Source organism: Musca vetustissima, unplaced genomic scaffold (genome assembly GCF_032173495.1).
Source record: "Musca vetustissima isolate MV318-11 ecotype Yass unplaced genomic scaffold, APGP_CSIRO_Mvet_v1 utg15310, whole genome shotgun sequence".
NCBI lineage: Eukaryota > Metazoa > Arthropoda > Insecta > Diptera > Muscidae > Musca > Musca vetustissima.
In genome coordinates, this window is record NW_026873325.1 from 66,582 (window position 1) to 86,399 (window position 19,818).

General features: G+C 34.9%; 3 protein-coding genes across 3 annotated transcripts; 1 reads left to right on the top strand and 2 right to left on the bottom strand.

Annotated features, from left to right (window-relative positions):
* Window positions 1-14,668: 14,668 nt before the first annotated feature.
* On the bottom strand, window positions 14,669-15,647 carry LOC133324314 (lectin subunit alpha-like). The gene is made up of 3 exons (XM_061533163.1): window positions 15,534-15,647; window positions 15,357-15,468; window positions 14,669-15,297 (listed from the first exon to the last, which is right to left on the bottom strand). The coding sequence occupies exons 1-3, from the start codon at window positions 15,645-15,647 to the stop codon at window positions 14,669-14,671; spliced, it is 855 nt and encodes a 284-aa protein (XP_061389147.1).
* A 1,472-nt stretch (window positions 15,648-17,119) lies between these two features.
* On the bottom strand, window positions 17,120-17,578 carry LOC133324325 (lectin subunit alpha-like). The gene has a single exon (XM_061533174.1). It carries the CDS (start codon window positions 17,576-17,578, stop codon window positions 17,120-17,122), a length of 459 nt encoding a protein of 152 aa, XP_061389158.1.
* A 1,195-nt stretch (window positions 17,579-18,773) lies between these two features.
* On the top strand, window positions 18,774-19,750 carry LOC133324281 (lectin subunit alpha-like). Its single transcript, XM_061533130.1, has 3 exons — window positions 18,774-18,887; window positions 18,952-19,063; window positions 19,125-19,750. Exons 1-3 carry the CDS (start codon window positions 18,774-18,776, stop codon window positions 19,748-19,750), a joined length of 852 nt encoding a protein of 283 aa, XP_061389114.1.
* Window positions 19,751-19,818: the final 68 nt, after the last annotated feature.

Sequence of the window (19,818 nt, forward strand, 5' to 3'; positions counted from 1 at the left end):
AGTTAGATTTCCATGGTAGTTGTGTAGGGTATGGTATGGTCGGCCCCGACCGACTATACTGCTCCCCTCACTGGTTTTAAGTTATTAAAGCCATAAATTATAGACTGTTTAAGGATTATATGTTCAAAGAATAGAATACATTTTCATGAACTATTGGTTATAAAATGTAGATATTTTAAATAAAATTTGTCAAGGACTATTCTGTCCATATAGTAAAAATTTGTTAGAATATTTTGCAAGGATCATCAGAGCAATACAGGATTTAGTTTCCCCTTATTCGTTCGAAGAAGACTAGCTGCATCAATATTTACTTTGTCTGTCCGTGGTACATCCACTTTACATTTCATATGTGACCCTAAATTTTTATTTCCGAATTCTAGGCCTACTTTTTAGTAAAAATTTCCCAAATCTTCTCAAGCAATCTGTGACATATGGCAAACACGAAATGAATATTGAAATATACTGCAAATAATTGGAAAGGTATTCAAATGGAGAAAATATGAACCCCCTCACCAAATGTTCATTCGAAGTAAATCCAAAAAATAAAGTGTATTGTTTTAAATCCACCATGTCACCTTGGTGACTTCTGCTGGCTAACCCCAGCAAAAATTGCAAGGCAACAAATTTCGACGACCCCGTGACCCAGAGTCGTGGCTGGGCATTTGTTCTAAACAAACAAATACACTTTCATTTGTCGGGGCCATTAAAGGTTTGTGGCTGCCATCGGTACCCATCATCATCGTCGAAGTCGTCGTCGTTGTCATCAGGATCCCCTAACATTGGCCATGCCAACAAATATGAGAGATAACATAATCATTACCATTATCATCATGATGGCGAAGGACTACAGCAGCAACACCAACAACAACAATAATGATGTTGATGGCAGCGAGGTTAATGGTTATTGGTTACATTCAAATATATACAAACGCGTGGAATGAAAAAAAGAAACGGCATACTGACATCCGGTTGTGAAATGTGCCTTCAGAACGAAATGGAATGGATTATTGTAAATGTTTGTTTGCTGAGGAGGCAGCATACACCATCCTCCGCCACCACGACCATCACCAATACTGTCACTACAAATGATTTTGAATGGTAGTACTCTGTGTGGCCACCACGATGATGATGACGATGGGAAAAGAATTGGCTTGTGTATGGGACCACTGGAATTCATGATACCCGGTGGCTGAATCTGTCGATGTCAATGCCAAAACTGTTGGATGATTGCGTCTGGATGCTGATGAGGGGTGGTGGGGGATGGATGGAGGCAGTAAGCAAGAAGCCTGAAGAGTCAATAGTGCTGTTATAAAATAATGGCATTACTGCACAAATTATTAGTGATAAGAGGATTCCATTTGTTGTTGATATTATTGCTGTTGTTGTTGATGCTGCTGTTTAGTTGTTGATAACAACAATCAAATGATTCTTCTGTCGATGATGGAAGAAATTATTGACAAGTTTTTCATATTTTTTTTTCGATTTAGTTAATTTGTTCAGGACACTGAAGGGGTTGATGTTGAAATTGAAATGTGATAGGCCAAAGGGGTCTTTAAGTTCGAATTATTTTTTTCGACGTCAAGCAAATGGCAATCGTTGTAGATTGTCATCACCGACAACCGACAGAGATGACTGTGTTTTTGATGGCCCAAACTTATTGGATATGTTTTTGAACAACATTTTTTGTTATCAACGAACTTTACCCTAATAAAAATTGCATAGTGAAATAGAAACAAGATAAATATGTATATAAAAACAAACTTTTTAAATAAAATCAAAATATTTTCAAAATGCCACAAAATGTACAGAGTAATCTGAAATTTGTTCAGCTAGAAAAAATTTATCTTTTCGATTAGTTTGGCAAACTAAATAAACGGCAGTGAAAACATTGGTATTTAACAAAAATTACAAAAAAAAAACTGAAATTAAACGCATTTAAATTTAAATGATTTAGGGGAAACTTACACAAAGGACTATTTAAAGGCCCCATAAGAGGCGTGGATTTTTTAAAGAATATTTTTTCAAAGGACCAATACAAGGCGTGGATTTTTTAAAGAATATTTTTTCAAAGGACCAATACAAGGCGTGGATTTTTTAAAGAATATTTTTTCAAAGGACCAATACAAGGCGTGGATTTTTTAAAGAATATTTTTTTAAAGGACCAATACAAGGCGTGGATTTTTTAAAGAATATTTTTTCAAAGGACCAATACAAGGCGTGGATTTTTTAAAGAATATTTTTTCAAAGGACCAATACAAGGCGTGGATTTTTTAAAGAATATTTTTTCAAAGGACCAATACAAGGCGTGGATTTTTTAAAGAATATTTTTTCAAAGGACCAATACAAGGCGTGGATTTTTTAAAGAATATTTTTTCAAAGGACCAATACAAGGCGTGGATTTTTTAAAGAATATTTTTTCAAAGGACCAATACAAGGCGTGGATTTTTTAAAGAATATTTTTTCAAAGGACCAATACAAGGCGTGGATTTTTTAAAGAATATTTTTTCAAAGGACCAATACAAGGCGTGGATTTTTTAAAGAATACTTTTTTCAAAGGACCAATACAAGGCGTGGATTTTTTAAAGAATATTTTTTCAAAGGACCAATACAAGGCGTGGATTTTTTAAAGAATATTTTTTCAAAGGACCAATACAAGGCGTGGATTTTTTAAAGAATATTTTTTCAAAGGACCAATACAAGGCGTGGATTTTTTAAAGAATATTTTTTCAAAGGACCAATACAAGGCGTGGATTTTTTAAAGAATATTTTTTCAAAGGACCAATACAAGGCGTGGATTTTTTAAAGAATATTTTTTCAAAGGACCAATACAAGGCGTGGATTTTTTAAAGAATATTTTTTCAAAGGACCAATACAAGGCGTGGATTTTTTAAAGAATATTTTTTCAAAGGACCAATACAAGACGAGGATTTTTTAAAGAATATTTTTTCAAAGGACCAATACAAGACGTGGATTATTTTAAGAATATTTTTGAAAAGGACCAACAAAAGGCGCGGATTCTTAAAGAATATTTTTCAAAGGACCAATACAAGACGTGCATTTTTTAAACAATATTTTTTCAAAGGACCAATACAAGGCGTGGATTTTTTAAAGAATATTTTTTCAAAGGACCAATACAAGGCGTGGATTTTTTAAAGAATATTTTTTCAAAGGACCAATACAAGGCGTGGATTTTTTAAAGAATATTTTTTCAAAGGACCAATACAAGGCGTGGATTTTTTAAAGAATATTTTTTCAAAGGACCAATACAAGGCGTGGATTTTTTAAAGAATATTTTTTCAAAGGACCAATACAAGGCGTGGATTTTTTAAAGAATATTTTTTCAAAGGACCAATACAAGGCGTGGATTTTTTAAAGAATATTTTTTCAAAGGACCAATACAAGGCGTGGATTTTTTAAAGAATATTTTTTCAAAGGACCAATACAAGGCGTGGATTTTTTAAAGAATATTTTTTCAAAGGACCAATACAAGGCGTGGATTTTTTAAAGAATATTTTTTCAAAGGACCAATACAAGGCGTGGATTTTTTAAAGAATATTTTTTCAAAGGACCAATACAAGGCGTGGATTTTTTAAAGAATATTTTTTCAAAGGACCAATACAAGGCGTGGATTTTTTAAAGAATATTTTTTCAAAGGACCAATACAAGGCGTGGATTTTTTAAAGAATATTTTTTCAAAGGACCAATACAAGGCGTGGATTTTTTAAAGAATATTTTTTCAAAGGACCAATACAAGGCGTGGATTTTTTAAAGAATATTTTTTCAAACGCTCAGACAGGCGTGGATTTTTTAAAGAATATTTTTTCAAAGGCTCAGAAAGCTGCACTTTTTAAAGAATTTTTTTCAAGGTCGCAGAGAGGCGTGGATTTTTTAAAGAATATTTTTTCAAAGGACCAATACAAGGCGTGGATTTTTTAAAGAATATTTTTGAAAAGGACCAATACAAGGCGTGGATTTTTTAAAGAATATTTTTTCAAAGGACCAATACAAGGCGTGGATTTTTTAAAGAATATTTTTTCAAAGGACCAATACAAGGCGTGGATTTTTTAAAGAATATTTTTTTAAAGGACCAATACAAGGCGTGGATTTTTTAAAGAATATTTTTTCAAAGGACCAATACAAGGCGTGGATTTTTAAAGAATATTTTTTTAAAGGACCTAAACAAGGCGTGGATTTTTAAAGAATATTTTTTTAAAGGACCTAAACAAGGCGTGGATTTTTAAAGAATATTTTTTTAAAGGACCTAAACAAGGCGTGGATTTTTAAAGAATATTTTTTCAAAGGACCAATACAAGGCGTGGATTTTTTAAAGAATATTTTTTCAAAGGACCAATACAAGGCGTGGATTTTTTAAAGAATATTTTTTCAAAGGACCAATACAAGGCGTGGATTTTTTAAAGAATATTTTTTCAAAGGACCAATACAAGTCGTGGATTTTTTAAAGAATATTTTTTCAAAGGACCAATACAAGGCGTGGATTTTTTAAAGAATATTTTTTCAAAGGACCAATACAAGGCGTGGATTTTTTAAAGAATATTTTTTCAAAGGACCAATACAAGGCGTGGATTTTTTAAAGAATATTTTTTCAAAGGACCAATACAAGGCGTGGATTTTTTAAAGAATATTTTTTCAAAGGACCAATACAAGGCGTGGATTTTTTAAAGAATATTTTTTCAAAGGACCAATACAAGGCGTGGATTTTTTAAAGAATATTTTTTCAAAGGACCAATACAAGGCGTGGATTTTTTAAAGAATATTTTTTCAAAGGACCAATACAAGGCGTGGATTTTTTAAAGAATATTTTTTCAAAGGACCAATACAAGGCGTGGATTTTTTAAAGAATATTTTTTCAAAGGACCAATACAAGGCGTGGATTTTTTAAAGAATATTTTTTCAAAGGACCAATACAAGGCGTGGATTTTTTAAAGAATATTTTTTCAAAGGACCAATACCCAAGGCGTGGATTTTTTAAAGAATATTTTTTCAAAGGACCAATACAAGGCGTGGATTTTTTAAAGAATATTTTTTCAAAGAACCAATACAAGGCGTGGATTTTTTAAAGAATATTTTTTCAAAGGACCAATACAAGGCGTGGATTTTTTAAAGAATATTTTTTCAAAGGACCAATACAAGGCGTGGATTTTTTAAAGAATATTTTTTCAAAGGACCAATACAAGGCGTGGATTTTTTCAAAGGACCAATACAAGGCGTGGATTTTTTAAAGAATATTTTTTCAAAGGACCAATACAAGGCGTGGATTTTTTAAAGAATATTTTTTCAAAGGACCAATACAAGGCGTGGATTTTTTAAAGAATATTTTTTCAAAGGACCAATACAAGGCGTGGATTTTTTAAAGAATATTTTTTCAAAGGACCAATAACGAACATTAATACTAAAGTTTTTTTTCGTTTATTTTCAGATACCCTTCGATGTGGACCGGTAAGTTATATGGAACTTCAAATTATTTGAAATTCAAAATCCCTGCCCATTCTATAAGTAACAGTAAAACTGCAAACATTAAATAAATGACAACCAAACAAACTGTCAAAGAAGTATTTTGACAAATGTTGGCAAATGTCTATCAAAACATAATTTGTATTACTGGCAATTTAAACAAAATTCTAGCAGTTTCTTCTTCTGAAAAGAGAGAACGAATGGAGAGTCAGAACCTGCGCACTGATGCCCTGGTTAACAACACCCATGGTATATAGGACCAGTTTCCCTCTCTTTTTATATTGTTTGAGTATTTCTGGAAACGGTGTTATGTTATGATAGCGTTGACATTTAAAGATGATGATTTGTTTCATTCGGAATTGGCATAGATGCCATTGGACGCCACCAATAGCGAGTAAAGGTCTTTATAATGCGATTAAATGGGCATTAACATCTGGCCGTATCCTGTATATGAAAACAACGATGTCGTTTTTGGATATCAAGAAAAATATTTTATTTTTGTCTCCGAAAAAAAAAATCATCTCATAAACTGTCATCTTGTGCAATGAGGACACTTTTGTCCCCAAAAAATTAAGTTATCAATCATTTGATTTGACAGTTTTACTTAACTTGTTTGCATTTGTTTTGCTTTTATCCCGTAATGAGTATTGAATATATTTCCAACATCTGCTTTGCAATGGTGGCTATGACTAATTTTCTTCTGTTTGTAATGGGCGGAGGGAGGTGATGGACGGAGGTGTCCTTATTAATGCAAATTTAAATGGGTCATTTCCAAGGCAGTGGTTTTAGCCGTTGTCATATTGTGGGGGAATGTGGGACACATGGTGTCGATGTGGGCAGTAACCATATGCCCTTAAAGATTCTGGAAATTATTACTTTAAAATTTTTAAATTTTACAAGGGTGACCTTTTTTAAGTTCTATAATAGGCGTGGATTTGTTAAAGAATATTTTTTCCCTTCTATAATAGGCATGGATTTTTTAAAGAAATGTTTTTTTAAGACTATTTTTTCAACTACTATAATAGGCGTGGGTTTTTTAAAGAATTTTTTTAATAATATTTTTTTCAACTACTATAATGGGCGTGGATTTTTTTTAATAATATTTTTTCAACTTTGGTTGGCGTAGGAGATGATAGATACCAAACAAGTGCTCTAATGGGTTGAGGCGTCGGGTTAGTTGCCCACTCTCGGAAAACCCAACCTACTATGAAAAAGCAAAGATAAAGAACACCAAACCCCCTAACGATGACGACCCCCGCAAACGTATATAGGACCACGATCTGCGAATCTGTACTTGGAATGTGTGGACGTTGTACAGAACAGGCGCAGTGTTCGCTTTGGCGGATGTCTAAAGAAGTACAAAGCCGATATTATTGCCTTACAGGAAATGCGATGGAAAGGGTCTGACGTAAGTAAATCAGATGATTACGCCCTGCCATGAAACGAAACGTGAATTTAGCTGCGGATTTATGGTCTTCAGATTCACTCCATTAGATGAGCAAATTGCTATAATCCCTATAAAAGCAAAGTTCTTCTACATCAGTTTTATTTCCGCCCATGCTCCGACCGAAGACAAAGATAAGCAGACCAAATACATATTTTATGAGCGCGTAGAAGCATCATATGATCGCTGTCCTGGCCATGACATAAAAATTCTGCTAGGAGATTTTAATGCAAAGATCGGAAGGGAAAATACCTTGGCCCCACCGTCGGAATATTCAGCCTCCATGAAGAAACATCCGACAACGGCAGTAGTAGTTAGCAGCACCAGATTCAAGCATCTCGATATACACAAGGCCACCTGGGCCAACGAGAAATCAAATTGACCATGTTGTGATAGACGGAAGGCATTCGTCCAGTCTTTTAGACGTTCGATCGTTACGAGAAGCGAATATCGATTCGGACCATTGCCTTTTGGCAGTCAAGGTTCGCATCCGTCTTAATGGAGCAGCAAAGGTGCGATCTAATGTAAAACGGAAACTCGACGTCGAAAAACTGTAAACACAACAGGTAGCAGAGGCCTACTCCGCTCAACTCACTCACCTGCTTGACGGAAGCACAATGGCAAAGAATTGCCCACTCCCTTTAAACTGCAGAAAAAAAAAACAATACTTTGGTACCAAAAACAACCATCAAGAAATACATGGTACGATCAGGAGTGTCGCAATGCTACTGATGTGATGGGAGAATTATCGGGAGAAAAGGAGAGAGGAGAAACGTGTTTTCAGAAAAAGAAGAAATAACAAGAAAAACGTGAGCGTGAGCAAATCGAGATGTACAGGAGTCAGAATGAAGTCCGGAAATTTTACCAACGAATAAAACACCAAACCGAAGGTTTTGGTGCAGGCACATCCTCCTGTAGAGATGAAGAAGGAAACCTGGTGACAGATACAGACACCATGCTGAGGATCTGGAAGGAGCATTTTTAAAAGCTTCTGATATCAAATAGTGGCGGTAAAAAAGATACTCCAGAACCAATAAGAGATGATGGTATAGAGTGTATACCACCTAGCCAAGATGAGGTCATAAAAGCAATAATTCGGCTCAAGAACAAAAAGCAGCAGGAGCCTACGGGTTATTAGCCGAACTTTTCAAGACTGGTGGTCAGATGCTGGTAAGGAGCATGCACCAGCTGATTAGTACAATTGGGCTAGATGAAAACATGCCCAATGATTGGAACCTCAGCATCCTGTGTCCCGTGCACAAAAAAGGAGACAAGACGAAATGTGCCAACTATAGAGGAATAAGTCTCAATCCCATCGCATATAAAGTGCTATCCAGTGTGCTGTGTGAACGATTGAAGCCAATGGTCAATGAAATTATTGGACCATACCAATGCGGCTTCAGACCTGGCAAATCCACTATTGGCTAGATTTTCACTCTGCGCCAAATCCTGGAAAAGACCCACGAAAAACACATCGACACATACCACATATTCGTCGACTATAAAGCCCGAATCGACAGTGCTATCCGTTCAGTGGTGTTTAAAGCCATTTCTGCCTTTGGCATTCCTGCAAAATTAATTCGGTTATGCAGGATAACTTTAAGTGGCACAAGATCAGCAGTTAAAGTCGAAAAGGACCTCTCAGAGCCCTTTAATACCGAACGAGGACAAGTTGACAGTTTGTCGTGTGATCTCTTTAAGGTCATACGAAACGCAAAGGTGAACAGAAATGGCACTCTGTACACCAAACAACACATGTTAATCGCCTACGCAGACGACATCGATATAATGGGTCGAACATTGTGAGCGGTAACAGTCAACTTTGAACAAATTGAGAAGGAGTCTGCCATAGTGAGACTGGCAGTAAACGTCGAGAAGACCAATCTGATGGTATCAACGCGCAAAACGTCCAGTAGACACGGACCAACTGTGGAACTTGAGAACTACAGCTTCGAGGTAGTCAACGATTTTATATACCTTGGTACCGCCATAAATAAAACTAATGATATCAGTTTTGAAATTTGGAGAAGGATAGTGTTGACCAACAGATGCTACTGTGGTCTGAGAAAGCAACTCATAAGCAAGGTCACATCCCGACAGACCAAACTCACACTCTGCAAGACGATGATACTATCCGTGCTATTATATGGGTACTTACGCAAGCAGATGAGTCAGCTTTTGGAGTGTTTGAGAGAAAAATTCTCCTATGTGCTGATCTGCGTTGACGGTGAATATCGCCGTCGGATGAGCTGTACCATCTACTCTCGGACATCGACATTGTTAAACGTATTGAGCTGCAGCGACTACGATGGCTAGGTCATGTTGTTAGAATGGTTCAAGATGCCCTAGCTCAAAAGGCATATAAAAGCGAACCAGCTGATGGCTCACGCAGATGGGAAAGGCCACGAATAAGATGAAAAGATCATGTGGAGGACAATATTGCCGAATATGATATTTCAAACTGGAAAAACTAAGCTAAGTAAGTAAGTAAGTATAATAGGTATTTATTTCAAAAATATTTCTCAATTAATATTTAAAAAAATGTACAAAGAAACAATTTTAGCATGGATTTATTACAAATCTAGTAATATGTACTTGTATATTGTGGTATTACTATTTTACCATTGCAAACACCTTAAGCTATACTTAGATTTAATATCGTGTCAAGTTCCTACTCTTCGCTTCCTTTTTCAGTTTTTGTTGAATCAAGACAAAATACTACTTTTACTTTTTTGCTGCCGTTCAACAGCAACGCTAAAACGCAAAGGGAAATAAATATGAAAAATTTTCAACATCATATATTCTAAGTTCAGCAGAAAATGAAAGTTTGTTTTTATTCTGTTGCTAGCGGCTAAATATTCGTAAAATGCAAACAATAGAAAAAAAGAAAATCCATGGAAAAAACAGAACGTAACGAAACCTAAAGTACGCACTTTACAAAACGAACGAAACTACTCGTAATAAATGACCAACGGCCATTTGAAATACAAGAAGGACAAAAAGAAAAGTGCAAAACAAATGTACACATTTTATTTTTAATGGACAAAAGCAGAAAGTTGTGCTAGGAATTTCACTTAAACTTAGTGTAAAACTTTGGAATATGCCAACAAAAAAGTTTTATTTTAGTTGCAAGACTGAATGTGCGGTCATAAGTGAGAATAGCGGATTTGGTGGAAACATATTGTGTCAATAAATTTATTGTACTGGGATATTATTTTATGAACTTACTAGGAGCGATCTGTAATATTTAATGTTCGCAATTGCAACATTACGTGGGGAGTAAAATATTAATATGTCAATATCATCATATTCATGTAGCCAGAAAACAGAGCTGGGCATGAAAATTATATGAATTTATCACTGAAAAATATTCTTCAATAAATCCACGCCTGAAAAAATATTCTTCAATAAATCCACGCCTGAAAAAATATTCTTCAATAAATCCACGCCTGAAAAAATATTCTTCAATAAATCCACGCCTGAAAAAATATTCTTCAATAAATCCACGCCTGAAAAATATTCTTCAATAAATCCACGCCTGAAAAAATATTCTTCAATAAATCCACGCCTGAAAAATATTTTTAAATAAATCCACGCCTGAAAAATATTTTTAAATAAATCCACGCCTGAAAAATATTTTTAAATAAATCCACGCCTGAAAAATATTTTTAAATAAATCCACGCCTATTGTAGTCCCTGGAATATATTTTTTAATAGGTAGTTAGTTTGAAAAGAGGGGTGGTTTATACCACCACATGTCCGTTGTAGGACATACACTTAAGGGGACCCACCCCCCCCATTCTCGGTCCCAAATTTCAAAAACAAAAAATAAGTGAAAATCTCAACAACTTTTGAAGATATAGCCGATTTATTGTGCTAGCATCAAGTGACGGTAAGAGAGCTTCTCAGATTGGATTAAAGTAATAATCCAATTTGTTTAAAATTTTGACACGTTTCTCTAGGAGTGTATAGCTCTCGTATGAACTAGGATAAAGCCAATCGGTGAAGAAATTCCTTATTTTTTAACTTAGTTTGTGGTCAAACATAGGCGATTTTTCAAAAAAAAAAAAAAAATTCAATGTTCCGCCATTTTGTTAATTGTTGTGTCAATAATTCTAGTACTCTTTCTAACGCCGTTGGAATTTTCCGATTCCAACGTTCCAGTGAGGAGTTATCATGCCCGCCATCAAAAATAAGGACTTTTCTTTAATCACAAAAAACATTATTATATATTATAGCTTTGTGCAGTCCCAAGAGTTTGTAACGCCGCGAAATATTGGTCCCACCTTTAAGTATACCGATCGTCATATCTCGACTAGCTGAGTCGATCTAGGCATTATACCATTATAATTTGTAAACACGATACAGGCCACAGTTATGGACCAATCTTCACGAAATTTTGCATGTATGATGGGTTTTGCCCAATGAAGACCCCTATTGTTTTTGGTAAAGATCGGTTAATATTAAGGGGGTGAAATGGACCAAAAGCTTAATTTTTCGTCGATTTTCTGGTCACTCCAGAAGCCGCAATTATGGCAATTATGACATCGCGAAATTTTACATGGAGAAGGGGATCAGGCCAATGAATAAGCATACCTGTTTTGATAAAGATCGGTCAATATTTAGCGGGTCAAATGGACCCTGACTTTTGTGTGAAAAATGGCAAAATTTGTATTATATAGCGTATATATTTACTGCTGATGGGCATAGATCCAATATGTTGATAATATATCCAAGAGGAGAGGTTGGCCTTTAAATTGATACCAATTATATTGTGGTATGTACTCGGATGTGGGAGTTACACGTACATATTTACAGGTGCTTACGTATTCAGATATTATTTAGTAAACCAATACAACACTGGATGTCGGAAATATAGCCCTGACTGCCTTTATATGTTACATTAGGTTCCAGTTATGTTCAAGGACAACGCCTATAATTTTCAGTAATGATGGGATAATAATTTTGGGATGAAGTGGACTGAAAACTTTTTTTGTGTTTTTTGAGTCGATCCATAGGCCCCAATTATAAGCCGAACATTACAATGCACGGTGAGGGAATCTGGACAGGTGATTAGAAGTACTGTAGTGAATATTAGTAATATTAGTTGACCTCTAGCCGGACAAGAGGTTGCAAAGTTAGTTATCGTGGAAGTTGTGTAGGGTATAATATGGTCGGCCCGACTATACTGCTCCGCTCACTGGTTTTTAAATTTTTCTTCCTTTTTAAATCTTTAAATATATATGGGCAAAGTTATAAACCTTAACAAGGATTGATATTAATTTACCAGCCCATTTAAAGTCTTAAGAATAAAAAATCGTGAATGGGGGGTTGGTTCCCTTAAGCCATTGGAGGCCTGTTGTGCGCTCTAGGAAGGAGAGGTATTTAGACTAAATTATTCTTAATGATTGGTCTCCCTATTCTTCTGGGAATTCTGTGTTCTTGCTGAAGTCCTTTAGAATTTTCCATTCAAACCCCCTTAGGTCATTTAGTTCAGGAATAGTGTCATTTTTCAAGAATTAGGTTCGGATGCATGCAAAAGCCGGGAACAAATGTTCCTGGAACAAATGTTCCAGAGTTAGAGCTTAACCATCTTAGACACTCCGTTATAGCTTGAACCTCCGCCTGTAGGATCGTATTGTGATCTGGTAGGCGAAGTGAGATTTCAGTCCCCGGTTCTTCAATAAAAAGTCCCAGTCCCCTCTTTCCCGCTAGCCGGGAGCCATCCGTGTAAGAACAGTTCCCCGGAGGCATATATGCTAGTGTTCCGCTGTCCCATGAGTCTCTTTCCGGTATCAGGATTTCACATGATGTGATTACTCTTGTTTCAGGTATTCGGTCTGACACAAAGTGGCTAATTGAGTATCCGATCGTATCCTGTAGTATATTTTTGTGCGATCCACTAGTTCATGGCTGCGATGGCCGCTTCATATTTTATTTGCATGTCAACTGGATGTATATACAATATAGTTTCCAATGCCCTGGTATGTGTTGTCCGCATTGCCCCACATATGCCTAGACAACTAGTTATTTGGACTTTCTGTAATGCTATTACATTACATTTTTGTCGTTTGCTGTCCACCAGACTACAGACGCGTATGTTAGAATTGGATCCAGTGTACCATCTTTGGGTTGAAACCCCATTGAAAACCCACGGCTCTTCTACAGAAAGACCAGCATCTATGGGCCTTTTCGATCCGTTGTTGTATGTGGTCTTTCCATCTAAGTCTTCTATCTAGGATGACACCCAGATATTTGACTTTATTTGATATGGCTATCACTTTGTATGGCCTGCCGCTTTATATGGTTAGAAGCTCTTTATAGCATCTCGTACCATTGATTCATCGATCTTATTATTTATGGATGGGTTCGGTGGGAAGTGAGCGTTCATCAGAAGCCTTATTGTTTCTTCAGTTGTTTCCATGCTGTAGCCATCGCTATCTACCATTGTTTCGGCTTGGGTGTGGGTTTTTGACAGACAATTTTTTATTTTTGAAACGTCGTTTACGCGTCTTGCGTTTGGTGGTTCTTGTCAAGTTGTTGTATTTTTTCTGCTTATCATGGAAGTTGTCCCAGTATACTGTAGATTTCTTGCGACGTGCTCTATTATAAAGTCTTCGGACCTCTTTCCCTTTATTTCGAATCTCCCCGGTCATCCAGGGTTTCTCGAAGAGGACAACATTCTTCGAATGACTTTACTATTGCTTCCGCTATGTTATTGACATTTCTGTTTATATCGTCAGTGCTTAAGCTGTCATAGTTATGTTGCCCTAACCTCTCTTTGACTAGTTTTCCGAATTTTATCCAATTTGTTTTGGTCTTGTTTCGAAAATATATGGGTTTCGGCGTAGGCTGTAGGATTTTAAACCTAATATATCTGTGGTCCGAGAAGGAGTATTCTTGTGAACCTCTCCATTCCTGTACCTCGTCTATTAGGTTCGCTGAATATATTGTTATGTCTAAAACTTCTTCTCTAATTATATTAACGAAGGTAGGTTTGTTGCCTATGTTAAGAGTAATTAGGTCGTTAGTATTATGATAATCTAAAAGGGTTTCACCCTTAGTATAAGTACTACCCCACGCAATGTGGTGAGAGGTAGCATTGCTAACAACCAGTACTTCGTTAACTATTTCTTTTGCTCTTCTCATCAATCGCTGCAGCTCTGCCGTTGGTGGTATCGGAGACAAACGGGAGATAAACTGATACCAGGTAAATGTTCCCATTCATATGCTTCAGTATGGTTGCGTCCGGTGTTGACAACTCTGGAGAGAATAAAAAACATTCATTTTTTGCGACATATTATACAGGTTCTCGGTAGGGAACCTGTATTTGCATAGAATAATTGGTAATTTATGGGGTTTAATCCAGACACCTTGTTTTTTACAGTCCATGGTTCCTGGATTAGACCGATGTGTATATTTTTTAATAATTCCACGCCTATTTTAGTCCCTGAAAAATATTTTTTTTTTTTTTTTAATAAATCCATGTCTATTGTATTGTAGTACTTGATAAAATATTTTTAATAGCATTTTTGGCATTTATAGAATAAAACGGCATATACATTAGAACTTTTTACCGGGTTAACCTACTTTATGAGGATTTATTTGACATATGTACAAAGGAAATGACGATTGAAACCCACTGGGTTAATGAAATCCGGTTAAATGTAAACGTACTATAAGCACAATTTTATTTAAATTCATATTTTGATTTTTGCAATTACTCTGATTTTTTATTTATCTCCAAACAATTTATTGTTCATTTTTATTTCCCATAATGTATTCAATGGTCTTTTGAACATCATTGAAATCCTTGGAGAATTTCGTATACATTTGATGAGCAGCATCTTGCATTTCCTGATCCAATTCCTGCACCGTCTTCAATGCAGCCTCAACATATGAACGCAGCTCTTTGTTACGCAATTGAACACTATGATCATTGCTATGGGACATATTCGATTCAATCTTTTCCAAATAACGTGAGATTTCATTATTTTTCTTTACCACCTGACTAATGAGATGCATAAATTTTTCCATTGACTTCTTTTGTTCATGTTGTTGGGAACCAAATAATTTCTTTGTAATATCCAAAACTTTCTGACCCTTCTCTTGCAACGAGGCACGATGTGTATTGTAAGAGGGTTGCTCCTCACAGATCAAACCAATTTGTTCGGTACATGGCAAATCGCTCCATTCATAGTTTTGGGTTTTAGCACAAATATGGACACAGTGTTCATTGGAACCGGCATTGGCTGGGCTGCCTTCGGACCAATTGGTAAAGTCCATACGTTTGCCTGAGGATGACCAATAGAAGGGACGTTTTGGATCCTGATTGGTATTGAATTCGTCATTGGCACCCAACCACAAGTTGATGGGACGTTCTGGTAAAGATCAAGCAATTATTCAAAATTGTCCATAATAATTGTGTATCAATACTTACTGAAGGTAGAGCTAAGAACTTCCACTAAGGCCTCATTTTTGGCTGCCGACTTAATTTCCACCAATTGCAAGTTTCGGCGGGAGCAAGCCTGTTGGGCACTTAACCAATTGTACTGAAATGAAAAATAGAAAACATATTTCAGATTAAAAATATTTTTCCGGAAACAAAAATAAATACCTTTTGCTCGGCATCAATTAAATAACGACGACCATCCCGACTATTATACCATTGGGGTTCTGCTATTACCACACCCACAAACAAGAGGGTTAATAGATATTTTAAAGCTGTCATACTAATACCGATGTCTGCCAATGCACAACTGATGTCTTGATCGATTTCATTTTCAGTTTTATATAAATAAAAATGATTTTTAAAATTATACTAAACGACAAAATTTTTTGACATCGATTTCGAATTTACCTCAGCATATCACATATTGTAAAACCGTGTAATTTAGGTTATTGTCCACAAAATAGCATGTTTGGCAAAAATTATCGGTCAAAATATATTTGTGATTGAGTAAGCGGAAATTATGGAAAACAATACTGAAAATAACCCAAAACAGGTGAACCTGGCATTAAAATAAAGTGAAACATATTTTTAAAAAATATTCTGAAAAGCTCTAGTCTTTTTTTATAAAAAATAATATAAAAAATCCACGCCTATAGCTCTAGTCTTTTTTTATAAAAAATAATATAAAAAATCCACGCCTATAGCTCTAGTCTTTTTTTATAAAAAATAATATAAAAAATCCACGCCTATAGCTCTAGTCTTTTGTTTATAAAAAATAATTTAAAAAATCCACCCCTATAGCTCTAGTCTTTTTTTTATAAAAAATAATTTAAAAAATCCACGCCTATAGCTCTAGTCTTTTTTTATAAAAAATAATTTTAAAAATCCCCGCCTATAGCTCTAGTCTTTTTTTTATAAAAAATAATTTAAAAAATCCACGCCTATAGCTCTAGTCTTTTTTTTATAAAAAATAATTTAAAAAATCCACGCCTTTAGCTCTACGGTTTCTTATAACAAATATTTAAAAAATCCACCCCTTTAGCTCTACGGTTTCTTATAAAAAATATTTTAAAAAATCCACGCCAATAGCTCTACGGTTTTTATAAAAATATGTTAAAAAATCCTCACTTTTAGCTCTACGGTTTCTTATAAAAAATATGTTAAAAAATTCACGCCTATAGCTCTATGGTTTCTCATAAAAAATATTTTAAAAAATCCACGCCTATAGCTCTACGGTTTCTTATAAAAATTATTTTAAAAATATCCACGCTTATAGTTCTACGGTTTCTATATAAAAAAAATATTTTAAAAAATCCACGCCTATAGCTCTACGCTTTTTATATAAAAAAATATTTTAAAAAATCCACGCCTATAGCTCTACGCTTTCTATATAAAAAAATATTTTAAAAAATCCACGCCTATAGCTTTACGGTTTCTTATAAAAAATATTTTAAAAAATCCACGCCTATAGCTCTATGGATTTCTTATAAAAAATATTTTAAAAAATCCACGCCTATAACTCTATGGTTTCTTATAAAAAATATTTTAAAAAATCCACGCCTGTAGCTCTATGGTTTCTTATAAAAAATATTTTAAAAAATCCACGCCTATAGCTGCAATATTTTTTATAAAAAATTTTTAAAAAAATCAACGTCTTTAGCTAGAGTATTCCTTATAAAAATATTTTAAAAAACTCCTCCCCTTTTTGATGCAAATTTTTAATTTATTTATTAACAATAAACAAATAGTGATTATGCCTTTAAAATATTTCTATAATCTATTTTAACATTTTCTAACTTTTTACTAAATTTCTTGGTCAACATTTCGATATCGCTACGCAGTCCCAGATTTACACTGTGCAAAGTCTCACTTCTCTCATCTAGAACGGAATTCATTTGTACCCTGTAGGTTACCAATAATTTACTGGTTTCCATTTCAATTTTCGTTAGTAACGAATTCAAATTTTCCTTGAAACGCAATTCTTCATGCTCCAATTTTTCCAATGTTTTCTGCAAACTTTCAATTTGGGCTTCTTGTTGTGCCTGATATTCCTCTAGAACTGCACCAGCTGCACGTGTGATTTGTTGTATCTTTTCCTCGGAACACCCAGTGCATTCGGTCAGCAGATGATGATCTTCACAAATATAACCTAAGCGTGGCCAATCACATTTATGATCATTCCATCTATAATTCGGTTTCGATTCCCACATATGGACACAATGCTCAGCGTGTACATCATTATCGGGATTACTATCGGACCAATAGGAGAATGTCATACGTTTGCCGGATGAATGCCAGTAGAAGGGTCTATTATAATTTTTGACACCATTATATTCGTCTATGGCACCTATCCACAAATTGTGGGAGTTTCCTGGAAAGCAATTACGCATACAAATATCATTCAGATCTCCTTCTTTACGCATCGTTGGACTTACCAAAAATGGGTTTCAGTATGGCAATTATTTGATTATTTTTCTGCTCAGAATCTATTTCCACCAATTGCAGATTACGACGGGCACACTCATGAAAGGCTTGGAACCAATTATACTGTAATCAAAATGGATCCCCTATTTTAAAATATATTTTTTTTCATTATTTCAATCCTTACTTTCTGTTCGCCTTCAATTAAATAGCGTTTTCCATCAGAGCCGCTGTACCATTGCGGTACGCCCCTTGTAAAATGTGTAATTCCTATTATTAGAAATATAAATACCGCAGTTGATCTTCGGATGTACATATTGTTTGATTATAAAACTCAGATTGAAATATGCAAATATTATATTTTTCGAAAGTCGCAGTATTCTTATCAATCTATTAAAATTGTCCTATCAGTAGCAGACTTCAGATAAGGGTTGCCATTACTGAAAAGATTCGAGCTATAGGCGTGGATTTTTTTAAATATTTTTTTATAAGAAGTAGCAGAGCTGTAGGCGTGGATTTTTCAAAATATTATTTATAAGGAATAGCAAAGCTATAGGCGTGGATTTTTTTAAATGTTTTTATAAGAAATAGCAGAGCATAGGCGTGGATTTTTTAAATGTTTTTATAAGGAATAGCAAAGCTATAGGCGTGGATTTTTTTAAATGTTTTTATAAGAAATAGCAGAGCATAGGCGTAGATTTTTTAAAATATTTTAAATAACATTTTTTCAAGTAAATGTTTAAAAATCAGTGTATGCCTGCTATAGGTCAACGAAACGTTACACGTTCTGCAATGTCTGCAATAATATATCTTTTTCTGTCTGTGGGTTAATTCCTCCTAATTCGATGACCAATAACTGCAAACGATGAACAAACTAAAGGTGTTGAAGTTAGCATAAATAATGACCATCTCAAGGGTATATATATTGGTAGTAAAAACTAAAAAATGCAATAGTTAAGAAATTTTTTAAATTAAAAACTTAGTATGACAAAAATTTATTGTTTCTTGGCATTGCTACTTATTGAGGTGGTAATTGCCGAACCGCAGTGGTACAATAGCTCGGATGGCCGTCAGTATCTGATCGAGAGTGCTGCTAAAGTAAGTTGATGACATAAAACAATTTTTTAATAATTTCAATATTTATCTAACAGTCGGTTTTTAGTACAATTGGTTTAGGGCAAATCATGAATGTTCGCGCAGAAATTTACAATTGGTGGAAATTCAATCGGAATCCAAGAATCAAGCATTGGTGCAGTTATTGAAAAACATATTTGGTGGGTTATACGAAATTCCTTGTATTTTAGTTCTCCATACAAATAAATTTGTTTCCTCCAGGCAAATCGACCAGTCTCTGGCTTGGTGGCAATGATCAATTCAACACGGAAATCAGCACCAATCGTCCCTTCTATTGGTCTGCCTCTGGTAAAACTATGACCTATAGCTATTGGTATCCCGGTGAACCGAACAATGAACGCAACCAAGAGAATTGTGTACAGACCTTTGCCTATAGTCCCGAATTCCAGTGGAATGATGTGTCGTGTAGCAATCAATATGGTTTCATATGCGAACATCAGCGATCACATAATAAATATTCGGCAACACTACAAGAGAAACGCCAGCACGTCGTAAAGGCCATGAAGAAATTTTCCGATTTCATGCAACACGAAAAAGAGAAAATGTTGGATGTGGTACATCGTACAAGGAATCTGATAGCAAAAAATAACAATGAAGTAGAACATTTTTTGGAAGCACTGGAAAATAAAGCATCGCACTCAGCCAGCAGTGATGAAAAGGAAAATAAACAAGAAATAACACGATTATCGTCCGATATAAATGATCACATCAATGAATTGTATGAAAAGCTAGAGAATTCGACACCGAGAATTTCGAATAGATTGTCACAAGAATTAACTGAGGTGGAGCAGAAAATTGAAGATGTTCTTCGAAATGTTAAATTGTAAATTATTTTGAAAAAATATTAAATAAAAAATATGATTGTCAGAAAACGATTGTGTAACAAGTGAAGATA